The sequence below is a fragment of the Zeus faber genome (assembly GCF_960531495.2).
Source record: "Zeus faber genome assembly, chromosome: 19".
Classification (NCBI taxonomy): Eukaryota; Metazoa; Chordata; class Actinopteri; order Zeiformes; family Zeidae; genus Zeus; species Zeus faber.
This window is the reverse complement of record NC_137206.1, coordinates 2,252,106-2,271,052: the sequence shown is the minus strand read 5'-3', so window position 1 is coordinate 2,271,052 and position 18,947 is coordinate 2,252,106. Positions and strand designations below refer to the sequence as shown.

The following is an 18,947-nucleotide window of genomic DNA, read 5'->3' as shown; positions in this document are numbered from 1 at the left end:
GGGGGGTACTCCAAATAAACACAGGAACCAGATTTAAAATGCAACTTTATTCATTCCTGCATCTGTAAATGTACTGGACATGGTGGTCTCATCCAAAAATAACCACAATGTCTGCAAAATAAACAGTATTTTACAGTTCTGTAAACAAAAGAAGAGAAACATTGTTTTGCTTTGTGTCATCAAATGTTAACTTCAAAATATTTAATATTAAAAAAATATATTGGGCTGCACAGTCGTCTCAGAACGTTCCTCCCAAAACACAAAGTCACTCGTCGATTCCTGTTGTGAGACTTAAACCTCGTTAACAAATGACAATTAGAATAATTAGAATTGAGTTGGTGCCAATCTGATGATTTGGAAAGTTTTTCAGGTGAGTTGCTTGAAAGTAAAATGTAATTACCTTGAGTAGATTGTCTTGTTAAATATTCATGCTGGGTGTTGGTACATATACTTTAAACCTGCTTTTTAAGCTACTGAATCGCTGCTCAACACTGGGTCCATGTGAAAGCTGTGGAAGCCGATGGCGCCGGTCGACTCAGGTTGATACCGAGTCGTCTCCTGGGGAAGCAGTGCAGTGCAGTGGGGGGGGGGGGGGGGGGGTCTGACCAATCAGAGCGCAGGGTTCACTGGGACTCCCCGTCGTCATCGGAGACGTCGTCCAGGGCGATGCTGCGGGTGCCGCTGGCCCGGACGCTGCGGATGGAGGTGAGCGCCAGGAGGCCGGCGACGCCCGCCAGCGTCACGCCGCTGCCGTCCAGGTTCACCTGGACCAGCTGGAGGCCGCGCAGGAACCTCAGACCTGAGGAGGAGGAGGAGGCTTCAGCACCACGCGTCACTCCATTCAGTGTCGCAGGTAAGCTCTACATACTTGGAACAGAGAGGTAAGTATTGGGTAGAAACGGCGCAGGTTGCGACCTTGACGTTCATTCTGGCATTACAAAGTAAAATTCAAGGACTTTCAAATACTTTTTAAGCTCTATTCATTTTCAAAGGCTTCACACAAGACAAATAATACATTTTCAATGTATGTCAATGACCTTTTATCCATATATATGATATCTATATCTAGTACTTGCCAATCCAAAATAAAGTGCAATCATTGCCAAAAAAAAAAATGGATGACTTCTCACTCGTTCACTGTAGCTCAGCGTGAATTATACCAACTGCATCAAGTGGGAGGACTGTTTTTACTGAGCGACTGGTCAAGAACGAGGCTCAAAACAGCTGAGCCTTCGTGACTGGAGCTGCAGCGACGGTGGTGGAAAGAGTCTGCACCACGTCCAGAACAACCTCCAGCCTGCGGGTCGGCAGGGTCGAGGTTGTGGAATGGAAGCCGGGTGCCTCTACGGGTCAGAGTTGGGGTGAGCGCCCGGGTGTCAGTGTGGACTCACTGTGGTCGGTGACGCGGGTCTGGCTGAGGTTGAGCTTCACCAGCTGAGGACAGTGGGTGACACCTCTGCGCACCACGTTGTCGCCCACCCGGGTGCTGGCCAAGCTCAGCACCTGCAGCACACACAGCGTTCGGAGCGGCCGTCAGGGTTTGTTCCTTTATTTCATCTACAATCTTGAGCTTTTTGGGGACGACGGCTGGAAAATGTTTTTTTTTACCGACTTCACTAAGCAACACCAACATGAGTGGAGCTGCAATTCTAAGTTAAAAAAAAAAAAAAAAGGATAAAACAACATGAACAATCATCTCATTGCTTAATTTCCCTCCACGTGAATCCAGCGGCTGCGTCAGGCGACGAGTTTCCCTTTAAAACACACTGGTTATCAGTCGCGGGGTTTTTTGGGGGGTTTGACGGACCTGGAGGTGCGGCAGGCGGGTGACCAGCGCCGCCACGCCCCGGCTGCTCACGGTGGTTCGGTTCAGGTAGAGCTCCTGTAGATCCTGCAGCCCACACAGCGCTGGCAGCCCTGCGTCCGTCAGCTGAATGTTGCTGAGAGAAAGCCTCTTCAGCCTGAGAAGACACCGTCACATCAACCACATCAGCCACACCAGCCACGCCTTTCCTATTGTTTTGGCCTCAACCATTAATATGAGTTTGAAGTACGTAGCTTGACTTCAGTATATTGACATGAATATTGGGTTCATCATTTCTTTCTCCCCCAGGTAACAAAAGTATTGGACACTATTTTGGTCAAATTTATGATTTGGTTCGATACCTTCTATCTAATAATAATAATGAAATCAATATCTGACCCCACGTTCTTTTCAATAATAATAACAATAATAATTAAATCAATATCTGACCCCACGTTCTTTTCAATAATAATAACAATAATAATTAAATCAATATCTGACCCCACGTTCTATCTAATAATAATATATCTAACTCCATAATCTCTTCAAAGAGCCTAAAACAACCACTTATAAGTTCAATGGGAGTAGCTGCACACTAGATTCAACCGTAAAATACTTAAATACACTATGGTTACACGTTGGATAAATGAATGGACAATCAAATTATTTATCCATAAGATATGGATAAATAAGTATGAATAACTTGTCACAAATTTTCTCTTTGATTTAAGTCTGAGAATTAGTCGGAAGAAGCTTCTCCTGAAATAATCCATTCATAATAATCCATTCATAATAATCCATTCATAATAATCCATTCATAACTACTCTGGTTCTGGGACCGAAAATGAGTTTCACACACGTGTATGAATAGGTACTCATTTGGTGTGTGTGTGTGTGTGTGTGTGTGTGTGTGTGTGTGTGTGTGTGAGTGACCTGGTCATGGAGCTGAGCTGGCGGACCCCCTGGTCAGTGACCTGTGTGTAGTCTGTCAGGTCCAGCTCCGTCAGCAGCCTCAGCCGGCAGAGGAACGCCAGACCACTGTCCGTCACCAAGTGGCGTCCGGGGAGGTTCAGCTGGGTCAGTCGGAGGCCTGGGGGACGCAGGCAGGCAGGCAGGCACACACGAAAATACATTTAAAAAAGTGTTTTACGATTAACAGAACAGGTGGCAGAATGAGACTGGTGTTGCTCATGTAAATGGGATGTCACATGAAAAGGTAAATTAAGGTAAGGTAAATTGCAAGGCCACCACCAGAGGGAGCACTAGTGCATAAAATACTGACTAAAAGGAGGCGGAAGGAGAGGGGGTGGGGGAGAGGGGGTGGGGGTACAGTATGTGGGCGCTGCAGCGGTGTGAGTGACTCGCTGTGGGAGCAGAGAGTGAGGAAGCAGCTGATACTGGTCTATCAATAGTGCTGAAAACGAGTATTTCAACAGTTTCAAATACTCACAATGGATATGTATAGAAAAATAGATATTTTTGACAACACTAGTCTGCAGACTTTGTTTCTCGGCCTCGTCAGCGCAGGCATCAGGTGATGGCGATTATCTCAAAATGCGCAAATATCGGCCCAATTAATCAGCCATCGACCACGAGACAATATCTCCATCATGTCACTTCGTCATTTTTTAGAGAAATCTACTCCAGCGATGTCATGCTACCCAACATGATTCATACTTTAGCCCTTTTATAGTTTTTACGATTTTATTGCCATTTTGTATTTCTATATACTGTATATTTTTTTTGTTTAACTATTATGATGATGATGATTAGTATTATTATTATTATTATTATTATTATTATTATTATTATTAATAATTGTATATTGCTTTTATTTTCTTGACCAACACTCCCCTTCAGGATAAGTACTTTTGCTTTTTGGCACCTGAGATGATCTCCAGCGCTCGGTCTCCGTCCTTCACGGCGACGCCCGCCAGGCTGAGGGTGGCCAGGGCGGGGTGGGCGGCCAGGTGCGTCAGAGCCTCCTCGGCTACGCCCGTCCCGTCCAGGTGGAGCGTCTGCAGGCAGTGCAGCTCCGCCAGTGCCGACACGTCTCTCACCTGGGCGATGGAGACAGCGTCACCGCGGAGACGTCACGGAGGGCGGCCATCGTTGGGGAGACCCAGAGGGACCGAGGGACAAGACGGTGGAATAAAAAGGAGGATTTCATCAGATGAGTGAAGGCAAATCCACCCAGTGTGGACGACACACACTGTTTTATTCCGGTGCTCAGGGCTTTTCTTCCCATTGAGGAATAACAATGAACATAAAAGACAATTATTCTCAAAAGAGATTTGCAGTGACTTGGATGAGATCGTGCAGAGATTCACGGTCACGCATCTTAAAGCTGTGTTTTGTTTTTATTCTTTTTTTTTTTTTTAATTATTTACCAACCCAACGCTCAGAATGTTAATTCATATAGAACCCATTTGTTAGAAGAAAAATATATACATACATCCATTAATAGTACATTAAATACAAATCAAACAGGGGAATTTAAAAACCATGCAATAATACATTCACACAGTAAACAGCATGATACAGTAAATGTGTGTATACATGTTCATTGTTATACTCACATTTAATTCCCTTGTTTGATTTGTGTTTGATTTAGAAATATTTGATCTGCTTCCATGAGTTTAAAGCTAAACTGAAAAAAGAAAAAGAAAAAAACAAACAACTGCCCACTAAAATCACCAGGTAGTGACGGCCCTTACTTTGATTTACAGTTTTGTAGAGTAAATAAAAGGTTAAATGTACATAAAGTTCCATATTTTATTTTTTATAACGGGTCTGACGTCATACTTTAGTGTCCCTGCTTCATCAGCCTTTTTGAAACTGTTTCATAAAGTATATTATACTATGCCTAAGTAAAGTGTTCCGATGGTGCTGACGGAGGTGACGGAGCGTGCGGTACCCGGGTCTGCTTGATGCTGAGCAGCCGGAGCTGTGGCACGCAGGAGGGCAGGGCGCGCATGGTGAGCTCGGTCACGGCCGTCTGGTTGAGGCTGAGCTGCGTGAGGCTGGGGGGTGCCGAGCGCAGGAAGGAGACGACCCCCGCATCGGTCACCTTGGTCTGGTCCAGAGTCAGGAAGCACAGGCTCTTCAGGCCTGGAGCCGGGTTCAGATCACAAAGGAAGGGGTTTTTGTTTCTGTTCAGATAAGTACTACGAGGGAGTAAATACGAGTGACTTTTAAAGAACCACAGCTGTGTTTTAACATGAAGGATCCCATTTTATACCACGTTGCCACAGTTTATAATACTACAACGACTGTATTCAAACGCTCAGGTGATGAACCCCCAGCTTCTCCAGCCGACATTCAGGTCCATTTTGTAAAATCATCTTCTCTACAGGGACTATTTTCTGGCAGGGACACACATGGAATCCGTGATTGTATCTGCATTAGATTAGAGAAGGCAACATTAACTCAAAGTCAAGTGAGTTTCAAGCTGATTTTCATTCCAAACTGAAGTGAACCGAACGGCAGGAAAAACACAAAGCTCACGATGCAGCATTTGGTGAAAATAAACATAAAGACGCCAAAACGCTGACGCGGTCTTTAACACTGTGATCGATGCAATTTGATGAGTTGAGATGTGGGAAAAATGATCAGTAAACAATAAAAAGGACCGTACTGGTGCCAAAACGAGTTTTAGCCCGTTTACTAGTCAACACACATATTTCACATTTTCCGGATGAAGGTGCACATTTTTATATATTTTTTTGTCTTGTATATTTTGGGGTTTTAGAAAATTCAAGCGACAGGGTGAGAAACCTGCCTTATGATTATCTCCTGGTCCTAATGGCAACGTCAGTAAACACATAAACACGTACTGTATAAATGGAAAATCGATTGTTATTCTGAAAAACGACCGTGTTGCAAAACAAAGACACCATTATATTTGACGTAACAACAACGAGGTTGACAAAATGCCTGGTACGGGTCAAACCCTGTTCCTCAGCACCTAAGACGTCTTAGCAGATGATGGTGGAGCCCAGCGTTCCTGCACGCATCTGTTGGATTCATCATCACAACGTGGACCAGTGGCGGCCAACCTGCTTCTAATGGGGGCCCTTGTATTTCTCTACCGGCAAAGTAATCCAACATGGTTCAACAGCTTATATCATATGTAATTAAGCTATTTGACGGATATGATGAAATAAAATCATGAATGAAAGGTTTAATTTCAGAAAATATATTTGAATTTAAACCGCCAGAGTCGGAGGAAGGAAGAGACACGCCCACCTTGCTCGAACACGAATATCATTCATATCAGTGTTGTCATTTATGTCCTCTGAAAGGGAAAATAACATTAAAATCACAACCCAGACGCCCTCCAGGAAAAGCAAACTGATGTGACTTTGTATTTCTCCTTTTTTTCTGGGGCACCATCTAGTGGCCGTTGGCTGAACTGCCGTTTCCAGGCCGAACTGCCGCTGTGACGGGAGGAGGACGCACCTGTGATGCAGTGCAGGCAGGAGTCGGTCAGCTTGCTGCAGGACGCCAGGTTCAGATACTGGAGTTTGACCAAACTGGACAGCACCGACAGACCAGAATCTGCAGCACGGACACAGGAGATTCAAGGGGTCAGTTATTGCCTCCAACTTAAAAACTAGTTGCCTCCACCAAGTGTGTTTTCTTAAACTAGAACGTTGAATGACAACATAGATTGAGGAGAAATAAGAGTATATATCTGTTAAAACAGCATCACTGGGGTTATGTAGCACTTGATGCACTTTCATCTGACAAAGGTTTTATTATTTTTATCATCAAACCATGACAGAGAAACTGACAAAGTCAAGAGAAGTGTTTGCACCATCAAATAAATTAATGTTAAAATACTAATGAGTTTAAATGCATGGGCGCAGGATCTGACGGCCCAAGTTCCCTTCAGGGTGAACGGAACAGACGGTATCCTACACGCTACTAAACACCTGCATCAACGCCGCCTCCCTGATCCACCACATGAGCGACTCCAGGAGTTACTCATTTGTAAAATTCCCTTTTTCCAAACCTGTGATGAGTGGCGAGTTGACCAGGCTCAGGTGCTTGAGGGCGGGGAAGGCGCGGAGCTGCCGCAGGAGGTCGTTGGTGGAGTACGGGTAGCAGTTGAGGACAAACTTCTGCAGCGGGCAGCCGAAGAACAGCTCCAGGGTGCGAGGACGCAGTAGCCGCTCCCGAGACATGTGGCCCAGCAGCAGCTCGGCCAGCTCCGGGGTCAGGCACGACAGGCTGCTGCTGTACTGCATGCTGGGAGCTGAGGGCGGAGCACACGCTGCTACAGTACTACGTACGATACTCTGCTGCTGTACTGCGTGCTGGGAGCTGAGGGCGGAGCACACGCTGCTACAGTACTACGTACGATACTCTGCTGCTGTACTGCATGCTGGGAGCTGAGGGCGGAGCACACGCTGCTACAGTACTACGTACGATACTCTGCTGCTGTACTGCGTGCTGGGAGCTGAGGGCGGAGCACGTGTTGCTACAGTACTACGTACGATACTCTGCTGCTGTACTGCGTGCTGGGAGCTGAGGGCGGAGCACACACTGCTACAGTACTACGTACGATACTCTGCTGCTGTACTGCGTGCTGGGAGCTGAGGGCGGAGCACACGCTGCTACAGTACTACGTACGATACTCTGCTGCTGTACTGTGTGCTGGGAGCTGAGGGCGGAGCACGTGTTGCTACAGTACTACGTACGATACTCTGCTGCTGTACTGCATGCTGGGAGCTGAGGGCGGAGCACACGCTGCTACAGTACTACGTACGATACTCTGCTGCTGTACTGCATGCTGGGAGCTGAGGGCGGAGCACACGCTGCTACAGTACTACGTACGATACTCTGCTGCTGTACTGCGTGCTGGGAGCTGAGGGCGGAGCACGTGTTGCTACAGTACTACGTACGATACTCTGCTGCTGTACTGCGTGCTGGGAGCTGAGGGCGGAGCACACGCTGCTACAGTACTACGTACGATACTCTGCTGCTGTACTGCGTGCTGGGAGCTGAGGGCGGAGCACACGCTGCTACAGTACTACGTACGATACTCTGCTGCTGTACTGTGTGCTGGGAGCTGAGGGCGGAGCACGTGTTGCTACAGTACTACGTACGATACTCTGCTGCTGTACTGCATGCTGGGAGCTGAGGGCGGAGCACACGCTGCTACAGTACTACGTACGATACTCTGCTGCTGTACTGCGTGCTGGGAGCTGAGGGCGGAGCACACGCTGCTACAGTACTACGTACGATACTCTGCTGCTGTACTGTGTGCTGGGAGCTGAGGGCGGAGCACACGCTGCTACAGTACTACGTACGATACTCTGCTGCTGTACTGCGTGCTGGGAGCTGAGGGCGGAGCACGTGTTGCTACAGTACTACGTACGATACTCTGCTGCTGTACTGTGTGCTGGGAGCTGAGGGCGGAGCACACGCTGCTACAGTACTACGTACGATACTCTGCTGCTGTACTGCGTGCTGGGAGCTGAGGGCGGAGCACGTGTTGCTACAGTACTACGTACGATACTCTGCTGCTGTACTGCGTGCTGGGAGCTGAGGGCGGAGCACACGCTGCTACAGTACTACGTACGATACTCTGCTGCTGTACTGCGTGCTGGGAGCTGAGGGCGGAGCACGTGTTGCTACAGTACTACGTACGATACTCTGCTGCTGTACTGCGTGCTGGGAGCTGAGGGCGGAGCACACGCTGCTACAGTACTACGTACGATACTCTGCTGCTGTACTGCGTGCTGGGAGCTGAGGTGCTGGTGTCCTTATGGGAAACACTAGATGGACACGTAGACGCTCCACTTTCTCTCAGCACGTTGTCATGACGCTTCAGAGAAACCTTTACTGTACCAAGTTCACTAGTGTATTAACTAGTGTGTTAACTAGTGTATCAATTAGTGTATCAACTAGTGTTTTAAGTAGTGTATTAACTCATGTGTTAACTAATGTATTAACTAGTTTATTAAGTAGTGTATTAATTAGTGTATTAACTAGTGTCACTGACCGGTCATGAGGTGTACGGTGGCCCTGGTGGCCATGCTGCAGAGGGTGGAGATGCTGGGGGCCCTGAAGGCCTTCTTGGGGGGGGACGGGTGCCCGTGTCCGGTCGGAGGCTCGTCCTGCGCCGCCCTCTGGAGGCGCTCCACGGCGGCCAGGCCGGCAGCACGGGGCACCGCTCGCATCCCAGCATCCTCTGCTTCCGCCTGCTCCTCCGCCGGCTCCTCCCTGCCACACGGAGAAACAGGCTTTTTGATATCCTGAACTTCCCCTTTAGGGTTATGAGTCTTACGTTGTTATACCGGGGGTTTGTAAATTAAAGCTTTCAGCGGTTCCCTAGTATGAAACATGACTCATGAAATATCTTATATCTCTAATATTCTTTCAAATTATTTCTAGATCAATACCCTAAAGGGAAATTGGAGTGTCAGCAATTCTACAATTATCATATATCAATAAAGAAGAGTCTATAATAAATGACACCGTTGCCTCTTTTAAGGGTTAGGGTCGTGTGATGTGAATCAAAACTAATCAATAATATTGAAACAATAAAAAAACAACACAAGGTGATATTTTAGTCCCACTCGCCCGCAACACGCACCTGAGTCGGTTCCCCTGCTCCGGCCACCGGTGCCGGGGCTCGAAGCCTCCGCGGAGCCGGTTCTCCGGGAGGAACGGCAGCCTGGGCATTCCTGGGACATGGACCAGTGGTGATCCATGAGAACAGACTTCAAATCAAAACACTCCATGTCAATCAAAATTTGTTTTTGTTAAAAAAAAAAAAAACCACTACTGTACACCCGCTGCATGTTTTCTGCTGTTTAGTTACTGTGATCAAAATCCCATTTTATAATCCCCTCCAAAAAAAAAGGAATAAACATTTAAAACCTTTTGGAAATACGTAGAGAAGTTACAATTACTTTTACATTGAGCGACAGAACCAATTTGACTCGGACTGCCGTCTATAAAGCAGATTTCATTCCCTATGTCTAAAGGAATACTCTGTTTTTTTCGGGTGAAATTTGCTTTTAAAATTAGTTATAGTAGTTCTGAATGTAGCCTCATTCAAAACTAAAATGTTGTTTTCATGGTGCTTTATTGAACTCATCATGGTGACAAGAAGTATTGGTTAAATAACCCAGCTTTAGAGACGCTGGAAGGTCCTTTCCCTAATTTCACAGGAGCTAGGCTAGCTGAACCCCTCTGCAGCCATGCATTGCGCTAACACGGTTAGCAGTATCCCTTTGAAGCAGGTATATATAGAAAAAGACACATTCTCACACACAAAAGTGCTCTTGTAAAGCACTGCTGATCAACATGCTTTGCTCTGATTCGTGGATTCCTTCTGAGAGTGCTGATCACGTGCTACATTCAGACGACTGGATGGAAAACACATGTTCTCAGACGGGATGACAGGCTGGCAGTGAGCCAAACGCAGCGCTGAGGGACCATAAGGTCCCAACCTGGAATGTGAGGACATCCTAATCCACGCTGTCTTCACATATGTCCCTCACAACTGTACTGTAGTGTGGTTCACAAGTAGATAAGATGACGTCTCGGAGAGAGTTCCTCTGAGAGCTCTCACACACACTGAGCCAAATACCGTTCACCATGGGAGGCGGCTCCTCCTGTCTCTCCGCCACATCTTCATCGTCATCGTCATCGTCCTCATCCTCATCCTCGTCTGGGCTGGGAGCATCCTCGGCGACGCCGGGAACCAACTTACGGCCACGCCCTGTCCAACAGAACCAGAACTGAGAGTTAGCCGGACTGCTCAGGCATTTAAACCACAAAAAGGTTCCCAAACTGTTGTTTATGGCAAGGCCCCAAACTCCCTCATTAGTGAAGAAAGAGTATTTATTTTTGTGGAAAAAAAGAATACGTTAAAAATAAGCTGCGGATCTCCTGCAATTCTTTCAAAGACCTATAAGAGGCAGCAGACCACAGAATGGGTTTCAACAGTCAGGGGCAAATTCACAAAAAGATTGCGTGGATTTTGCAGCCACCAAACCTGCTCAAATGACACAAAAAGAACCTAACTGCACTTCCAAGCAGAAAGCATCTCGGTGCGCTGGTGCTATTTGCATGTATTTAAATTGTATTATTATTAGTGTCACAGCCAGGGCCGGCGCTTCATATAGGCGACCGCCTAGGGCACTTACCCAGGGGGGGGGCACGGAGAGGCAATGATCGGGCGCAATTAGTCCATAGCAATATGCGGCCATGTCCTTTGGCCAGAGAGGGAGACAGGGCCCTAAGTACCGACGGACGGTGCAACCGGTGCAGCTGTACCGGCGATTGGATTATTTTAGATGTGGCTCATTTTATTTTACTCTGTTTCCTTATGGAACAAAACAAGCATTGTGCGTAATGGGGAAAATTGGGATATACACACATTTTATATTGTTTACACATACATACATTTTATACACATTTTCATTTACACATGTAATAAATGAACTGTGTGGGGAGAGTAAGTTTTATTTATTGATATATTTATATATATATATATTATAGATTAACACATACTATTTAAATGTTTTATAGTGCTATACTGCACAAAAACCTAAAAATACTATGTAGATTTAACCTAAAAGTACAGTATAACGTGTTTGAATCCGCACATCTCCGCGGAGCAGCAATCAGATGCAAAACAAGGGCAAATTGCACTCAGCAGCAAAACTTTATGGGCGTGTTTGCCCTGTCATATTGCACAATAAAACAAAATTTATATATTTTTTAATCGGATGCTAAGACAGCGCAGACAGTGGGAGCAATTGATGCCAGTTAATAGCGCTATTAGAGGCCACAATGCATTCTGTGAATTCGTCCCTGAGTCTGTTATATTGTTGTGCCTTGAAATCATAAGTGTGCAAATATTTAATAGCCTAATACTAAAACACTATGGGTTATGGATGCACAGAGAACGTTGGTGAAATCTGAAACCTTAATCGGACACCAATGTAATGTCATGTAATTGCATTGAGTTGCTGTTATATTTCAGATTTTTAGAATTCAGTCCAGTTTCATGGCAACAAAGCAGTGAATAAAGGAATTACTACAAAAAATAACATTCTCCACATAGTAACACCTACCCCAGAAGTGGGACGGCCCAGGCAGCGGCGGTCCGACACCGGGGATCCCTGCATAGCCCACCGCCTCCTCCCACAGCTGGGGGGGGAGCAGTGGGGGAGGCAGCACAGGCTCCTCCTCCTCCCCCTGGGCAGGGAGCGGCAGTGGAGGCTCCGCCTCCTTCTGGGGAGGGGGTGGGGCCACAGGGCTAGGCAGCTGCTGGGGCGTCTCCAGGGGCGTGGTCTGGATGCAGAGCGCGGCGTTGGGCGTCAGGCCCAGCGAGCGCAGGGAGCAGGAGAGCTCCGCCTCTCCGAAGCGTTTCCGTGGAAACCCCTGGAGGAGGGAGAAGGAGGGCAGCGAGGGGTGACGGCCCGAAATGTGCTCGACCACACTGCGCAGGGGGGCGTCGGCAGGAAATCGCTCCCGCATTGACTCCCCAGAGGGCAGGCGGATCTGGGGGAAGAGGGTTAGGTCGACAGAAGAGTGCAAGAGAAAATAAATCAAATTGGCAGGTGGCAGGTTACGCTAAAATGCAGCACAAATAGTTGATAGCAGCAGTGCAATAGCAGTAAAGCCATGAAAATGGAAATAATGGCATTAGGATAAAACTGACAGCGATACAGATAATAATAACAATAATAATAATAATAATAATAATAATAATTAATAAACATTTTACGCCTCAATAGTCTCATTAATTAACAAACAGCTACACATCAAATAATAAATTGCCTTTTATTAGTCATTAAAAAAATCATTATTTGTGTCTATTATCATTAGTATGGTATTTTGTCACATAAAAAGAATTCAACACTTCCAACACTTTTTTTTTTGTGTGTAAAAAGCGTCACATTTTGACAACGACATTTTTAAACGAAAGCTTTAAACAAATGATTTAACTGTGCATACAATAAGCAGCACATTTTATTCTTACATCCAATTTTTATTTGTATATTGTTTTTATTTCTGCGCACTATCTTCTATTAAATTTGAAGCACTTTTAAACTGCTTTCTATCCACTTTACATGTTATTGTTTTCATTTGTCTGTTTTCCTTTTTTTATCCCATTATTATTGTTATTTTTTTTTTATATGAAGCACTTTGAGCTGTATTTCATGCATGAATGTTGTGGTATAAATAACATGTATTATCATTGTTATTAAATGTATGAGACTGGGCTGGGCTCTCCTGGGTCTCACCATGAGGATGCAGTTGTTGTCCACGTTTGTCTGGATCTTCCCTCCCAGCGCCTGCTCTGTGGGGGCAGCGCTCTCCGCTGCGCTGCTCTGCGTCTTCTCCTGCAGACTCCTGCGGTCCTCAGCGATACGCAGCAGAACCAGCTCTCGCTCCTGGAAGCAGGTATTATATTCAATGTCAACCGCTTCACAAGCTACACACCAGTTAAATGGACGCACTTTTAGAGGTTCTGAGCAAAGAAATTAGGAAATGTGGTCACCCTTATTAAAATACTATGACGACAAGCAACATATTGTAAATATTTATCCATTGATATTCACGTAAAATTATTGTATACATACTTATTCATTCATCTATACACTAATTCACCGACCATTTTTATTTTCAAACCCAAACTTAGTATTTAGTACAATAATGCTGCAACAGCCTTTTACTTTACATTGTGCCTCCTGTATATTCTCTATACACAATCACAAAAGAAAAAAATATATATATTGTCAATTGTCTTTTGTCTGTGTGTCTGATTGAGTAAAACAAGGCACCATACTGAGTCAAATTCCATGTGCATGGATGTGATTCCTTATAAAGTCTGCTGGATGAGACAGTGTGATATACCGGATGAATGAATGCAGAGAGATGTGGGGATGGGGAGTGCATGGTAGGTATGGAGGGAATACCATATGATGTGTTATTTATACAGTGCGGAACGTCTTTAATAATCTTCTGACATTCATAAACAAAAAACGGGCCGATAATAGGGCCCTTTAAAGAAGGTTTTTGTTGCTTGATTCTGTGGCTTTAATCTCCCTTCACATTCTGTTTCTATCTGAGGGCGCTTTCACATCTGCCGTGTTCAGCCCGTTTGAATGGAACCCTGGTACATTTCCCCCCCTGTGGTGCGGTTCCTTTAAGCAGGTGTGAAAGCCAAAATGGAACTCGGCAGGGAACCAAAACAACCAGTCCTAGACAGCGTGAGAGAGGTGGTCTGGGACCGGTTCCAAGCATACCCTAGTGTGTTCATGTACAACATACATTGTAAATTACAATTGTCTATTATTGGTTGCGGTTGGGGCATTTGTTTACATACCCACCCACATTTGTTTACTTTTCCAGCCCTGTTCCGTCCCACACGCCGCTGGCTCTCAGTGGGAACTTCCGACAAGTAGTGATTACTCTGGACTACAGGAAGTGGACAGACTACTTCTAAAGTTTAGAATAAAACTAGTGCATGCTCATTCAAAACATGCCTGTTCGGAACGGGCTGCACCGCGGAGGTAAGTGACTCAGTTGCAGAGCCAGTGCATGCCCATTCGAGATAATCGAAAGACAGACAGACAGAGTGTGTCCTCATGTGAAGGTGCTGGCTTGTTCCCGCTGCGGCGCAGCTGTACCACGTCCGCCTAATGACTGTCATTAGCGCTGATTGGTCGACTGGGCTGGGTTTTGTCTTGCTGTGGAGATTGCGTGGTGCAGGAGACCACGAGGCAAACCAGGGCACTAAGGTACTGCCGTTAGACCGCAGTGACTGACCAGGGCACTTCTTTAATGACACGTACACTTGGGGAACTTTACAAGCTTTTGGGCATAACATGGTTTGTAAGTTTGTGCACGAGGATTGCCGTAATTGGGATAACTGGTTATACGACAGAGGGGGCCCGGCTCAGGGAGTTTGCACCGGAGGTTCCAAAAGCGACGGACCCCACCCCGACCCTTTCCAGAACCATCTCTCTCCTGGCCAGAATGTGGACGTGGCCATGTTACAACTGCAGTTCTCTGATGTCTTGCCCCCACTGCCAGGCCACACGTCCCTCAGTCACCACCACGTGGAGACGAAAGTATGCTCGCTTTAGCCATTGAGCCTTTTTGTTTATCCTTTGAATAAAAACCCCGCCGCGTCGGCACCTCACAGCCTGAGAATCTCCGTCTCCCTCCCTGAACCCGTATCGGTGGGTAGAGTCTCCCGCACAGAGATTCCTTCCTTTGTGACGGACGTAAGTGACTCAGTTGCAAAACCCTGAAGCCTCCCCGTCCCACTGCTGCACGGAGCTGAGCGGCTGAGGGTTTGCTGTTCGCTTGTCGTTTATTAATATCACACGTGTTGTGTGTCCAAACTGCACCAAATTTGACACAGCAGGTCCTTGGGCCCCAAACAATACCACCGCCAAGTGTGAAGTAGATTTTGATAAACGATTGTCGAGATAATCAAAGGACAGACAGACAGAGATCCCTTCCTTTACAGTTGGGTTAGATTAGACAGTTACATAGATTAGATTACATTTCTCCATAAACACGCCTGCTCCTCCATGCACCAACAGGGCTCCGACATTACCAACAACGCAATCTCTTAAAGCGACAGGCCCCAGGTCCAGTGGGCTTAGGCATGCTGGGCCCAGGCAGTGTGAAACCGAATTGGACCAAAAGGAAAACAAACCGAAAGTACAATTTTCACTCTGATTTGGACGAGGCAAACGGACTAAAAGGTGAGAAAGCGACCGGAGTGTTGGATGTCCTCTGACCTCTTTCTTCTGCCGCCTCTCGGCTCGCGCCTCCTGCGCCACGCGCTGCCTCTGCTCCTGGAAGTCGCTCACGTCGGCTTTCACACGAGACTCGATCGTCGGCGGCTCGGGGGACGAGGCAGAGCCGAGCGGCGTTCTCAGGGTCAGAAGGGTGCATGCTGGGAAACATCAAGATGAGAAACAGTCCCAGGAGGTTGAGGGCGCTGACAAAATATACATGTATGTTCGTAAATGTATCAAACAATAAACATTTCCATTTTGCCAAAATAATATAATAATATGCCTATATAATGTGCTGTGAGAGTCATATTTTATTACAAGAAAATCTACGAATGCAATGATACATAACATACTCCTTAAACAATTCCCACGATGGAGAAAGAATAGAGCTTGCTATCTGCAGGTTATTCAAAATAATCTATTTAGCAAAAATTTAAAAAAAATCTGAAATTGCATTATTAAATATAGTATTAAAAAGTTTGCTTCTGATAGTAAAAAGCATTGGCAAGCAGGTATTTGTTTATTCAGAATAGGGACACTGCAAATCAAGTTGCTAAACAGGATTGAATAAAGGTATTAAAAAGTATTCCACAGGAGTTGTTGATACCTGCAGTAAAGGTAAAATACATATGAAGACTAGAGGTTTCAGAGAGTTAAATGTTATATTTTGAAGGCAAATTCAAAGAAAATGTAATATTTGTTTTTGGACAAATCATCTCTTGTATTCAACAAAGTATTGCAGTTCAGTAGTAGTTTACATTTGGTGCAGGCGCAGAGGGAGAAGTATTACATTTTGGATTTTAGAACAAAAGAAATGTTGACGGACTTGATGTTTCAAAAAAATACATACATGGATAACTCAAGACAAGATGTGTTGAAATTGAGACAAATCTGAGAATATTTAATAACCTTGAAAATGCATTTTAAGGAACTGCAGAAACCCTGATTCTTCCCCTCAAACCCAGTTCACACCTGGCAGAACCAAAGCAGTGTGACAAACGTCCACATTGTCCTGTAAGGTAAAATAAACATAAGACTTTATCAAAACCTGGAGCTGGACCGTCATCAGAAGCTGCTTGTGGCTCAGAGCCGCTCGTCCCCGCCGCCGCCGCCGCCTTAGGAGGGTTGAATGCTGAAAACGCTGTTTCAGCAGGTTGAGCGGAATGTTTCACCAGCTTGTGTCGTAGATGATGCCCTTGCAAGAGCCTGAATGCAGGACACAGAAGACGTGGGTCTTTAATACTCCTGCTGAATGAAAACGGCCCCGACTTTCTAAACACAGCCGGTACGGAGGATCTTACCACTCGGCGGCGGCGGGCACCGAAAAGTGTCCCGCCTGCACGGCGGCCTGGATCTGCTCCTCGCTGAATCCCATCTCACGGAGCGTGAAGAAGAGGGCCCCGATCGTCTGCAACACATTTCACATTGCATTACATTTTTCGAAACAATCATCAGTTATGTGGATATTATGTCGATATTAAGGCGATCAGAAGAGTGGGAACAGCCTATGAAGTTCAGAAAACTGCATTACTTTACTGTGGGTCCCACCTAACGGGTTTGATCACTGCCATTTTTGAGTGTGTAGGCCTGTTTTAAATTGATCTCCTTGCTTTCAAAGTATTTTTTTAATGTTTTTAGTTTTCTGACACTTTTTTTAGGGTCCGAGCCCACAGAATGTTGTAATTGCTCTGTTTATTATTATTCTTCTTCAGCTTTTTTGAATCTGCTTTTTGGGGGCCTTAAGATACTTGAAAACTCACGAAACCGACCCACACCCAACAGGAAGTCCGGCATATTTATTAAAGTTGCCATTTTGGTCACTTTTTGATCGTTTTTATGCTTTGTACTTTCCCAAACTCCTCCTTGGCAATTTATCGGATATTCTTCAACCTTGGTGAGTGTCTACAAGACACATTCACGATTAAAAGTTATTAAACTATTTTGTTTTTAACACACGGTATGGGCGTGGCGAAGCGTTGAATCTCATGTTTGAAAAAGGCACCGTTTACGTGATATTTTATTCACTTTTTGGTCGTTTTCATGCTCCGTACTGTCACAAACTCCTCCTAGACGATTTTTCAGGTCCCACCGACAGTTGCACTTTGAGGACCCGGTGATCACTGCTTGCAGCTTTAATTCTTCTTGAAATTTCTGTTGTGTATGAAATGTGTTAAATAAGAATACACTTCCCATGCCATAATGTAATGAAGCCTTAAAGACTAAATTGAACTATACCGAGATATGACGATGGCCCAAATGCCAGACAAGTTCTAGTCCAGGACAGATCTTCTTTGCATGTTGCTGCTTCAGATCAGATTGAGTGACAATTTAAACATCTCACTGTATTTTTAGAGTTTATTGTGCGTAATCCCCGCGTGTGATGACATTTCACTGCATATATGTGTGACCGTATGTAAATGTATGTGACAAATAATCTCTTGAACTTGACTGTATGGCTCCCCGCCTGTCACACTTTTTAACTGGACCCAGCTTCAGAGGAGCTTTGCTGGTGGGAATATTAATATCATCTCTAACTACACGTGCTCCTCTCAAAGTCTTAATTTAAGGGTGATATTTAACTGGTCTCCATGCAAAAGACTTTACTGTCTCTTTCACACCTGCCTCAACAAACATTACATTTGAACTCATATCAACTACAGGGGCTGGCTGCACTGGGTTAGCACGAACAATAACTTTATTGATGCAAATAACATCGCGAAAAGTTCAAGTAGATATTGTCCAAACTAATGCTGAGTCCGTATAATCGTGTCGTCTGACGTAGATTCTCGAGTTAATCCCTGCGGTAAGAAATGTATCTGTTGTGACGTCAGTAACAGACTGTAAACAAGCGCTTAGTTAACTCCCGAGGCTAAAGCTAAGCTACCGCTAGCTGGGAAACACAGGAGCTAAAACGAGCTACGCTAAGCTACGAGCCACAGCAGCTAGCCATGGCGCGCCGACCGTGTGGCACCTCCGACAACTTACCGGAGAACCCGTGGAATCCATCCCGCTTGGCGCAGCTCCGTCCGCGGCGGATTAAACAACATCCACCGTAACTTCCAGCGAGCAGAGTCCTCGGCTAGCGGGCGGCTAGCTGCGTTAGCACAGCTGACCTCTACCCCGCTGACTGGTCGAACGGACGCCACGTCAGAGGGAACGCGGCCAATCAGAATGCGCCGACGGCAGGGGGGACCCGCCCACAAACAACCGCCATGTGACTGACGCTGCGTTCCATCGAAATCCGAACTCGGAAAGAAATCCAAGCTCCCGTTGGAGAAAAGCGCAAAAAGCCGCAAAAAGCCGCAAAAAGCGACCGAGTTGAGCGAGATAACAAGAAGTGGAAACACCGGTTA

The 18,947-nt window shown here is 45.8% G+C and overlaps 1 protein-coding gene across 2 annotated transcripts; it reads right to left on the bottom strand.

Moving 5' to 3' along the window:
- Positions 1-32: 32 nt before the first annotated feature.
- On the bottom strand, positions 33-18,720 carry LOC307245244 (uncharacterized protein). Of its 2 annotated transcripts, none has more exons than XM_080020717.1 (17): positions 18,580-18,720; positions 16,896-17,002; positions 16,643-16,800; positions 15,595-15,752; positions 13,081-13,230; positions 11,905-12,334; positions 10,413-10,544; positions 9,411-9,537; positions 8,817-9,037; positions 6,822-7,064; positions 6,266-6,364; positions 4,722-4,915; positions 3,690-3,864; positions 2,738-2,894; positions 1,808-1,961; positions 1,392-1,503; positions 33-799 (listed from the first exon to the last, which is right to left on the bottom strand). In XM_080020717.1, the coding sequence occupies exons 1-17, from the start codon at positions 18,598-18,600 to the stop codon at positions 624-626; spliced, it is 2,814 nt and encodes a 937-aa protein (XP_079876843.1). In that variant the 5' UTR covers positions 18,601-18,720; the 3' UTR covers positions 33-623. The 2 variants fall into 2 exon arrangements, with proteins under 2 accessions (XP_079876843.1, XP_079876844.1); XM_080020718.1 differs by having other exon boundaries at positions 9,411-9,501.
- Between the last annotated feature and the right edge of the window lie 227 nt (positions 18,721-18,947).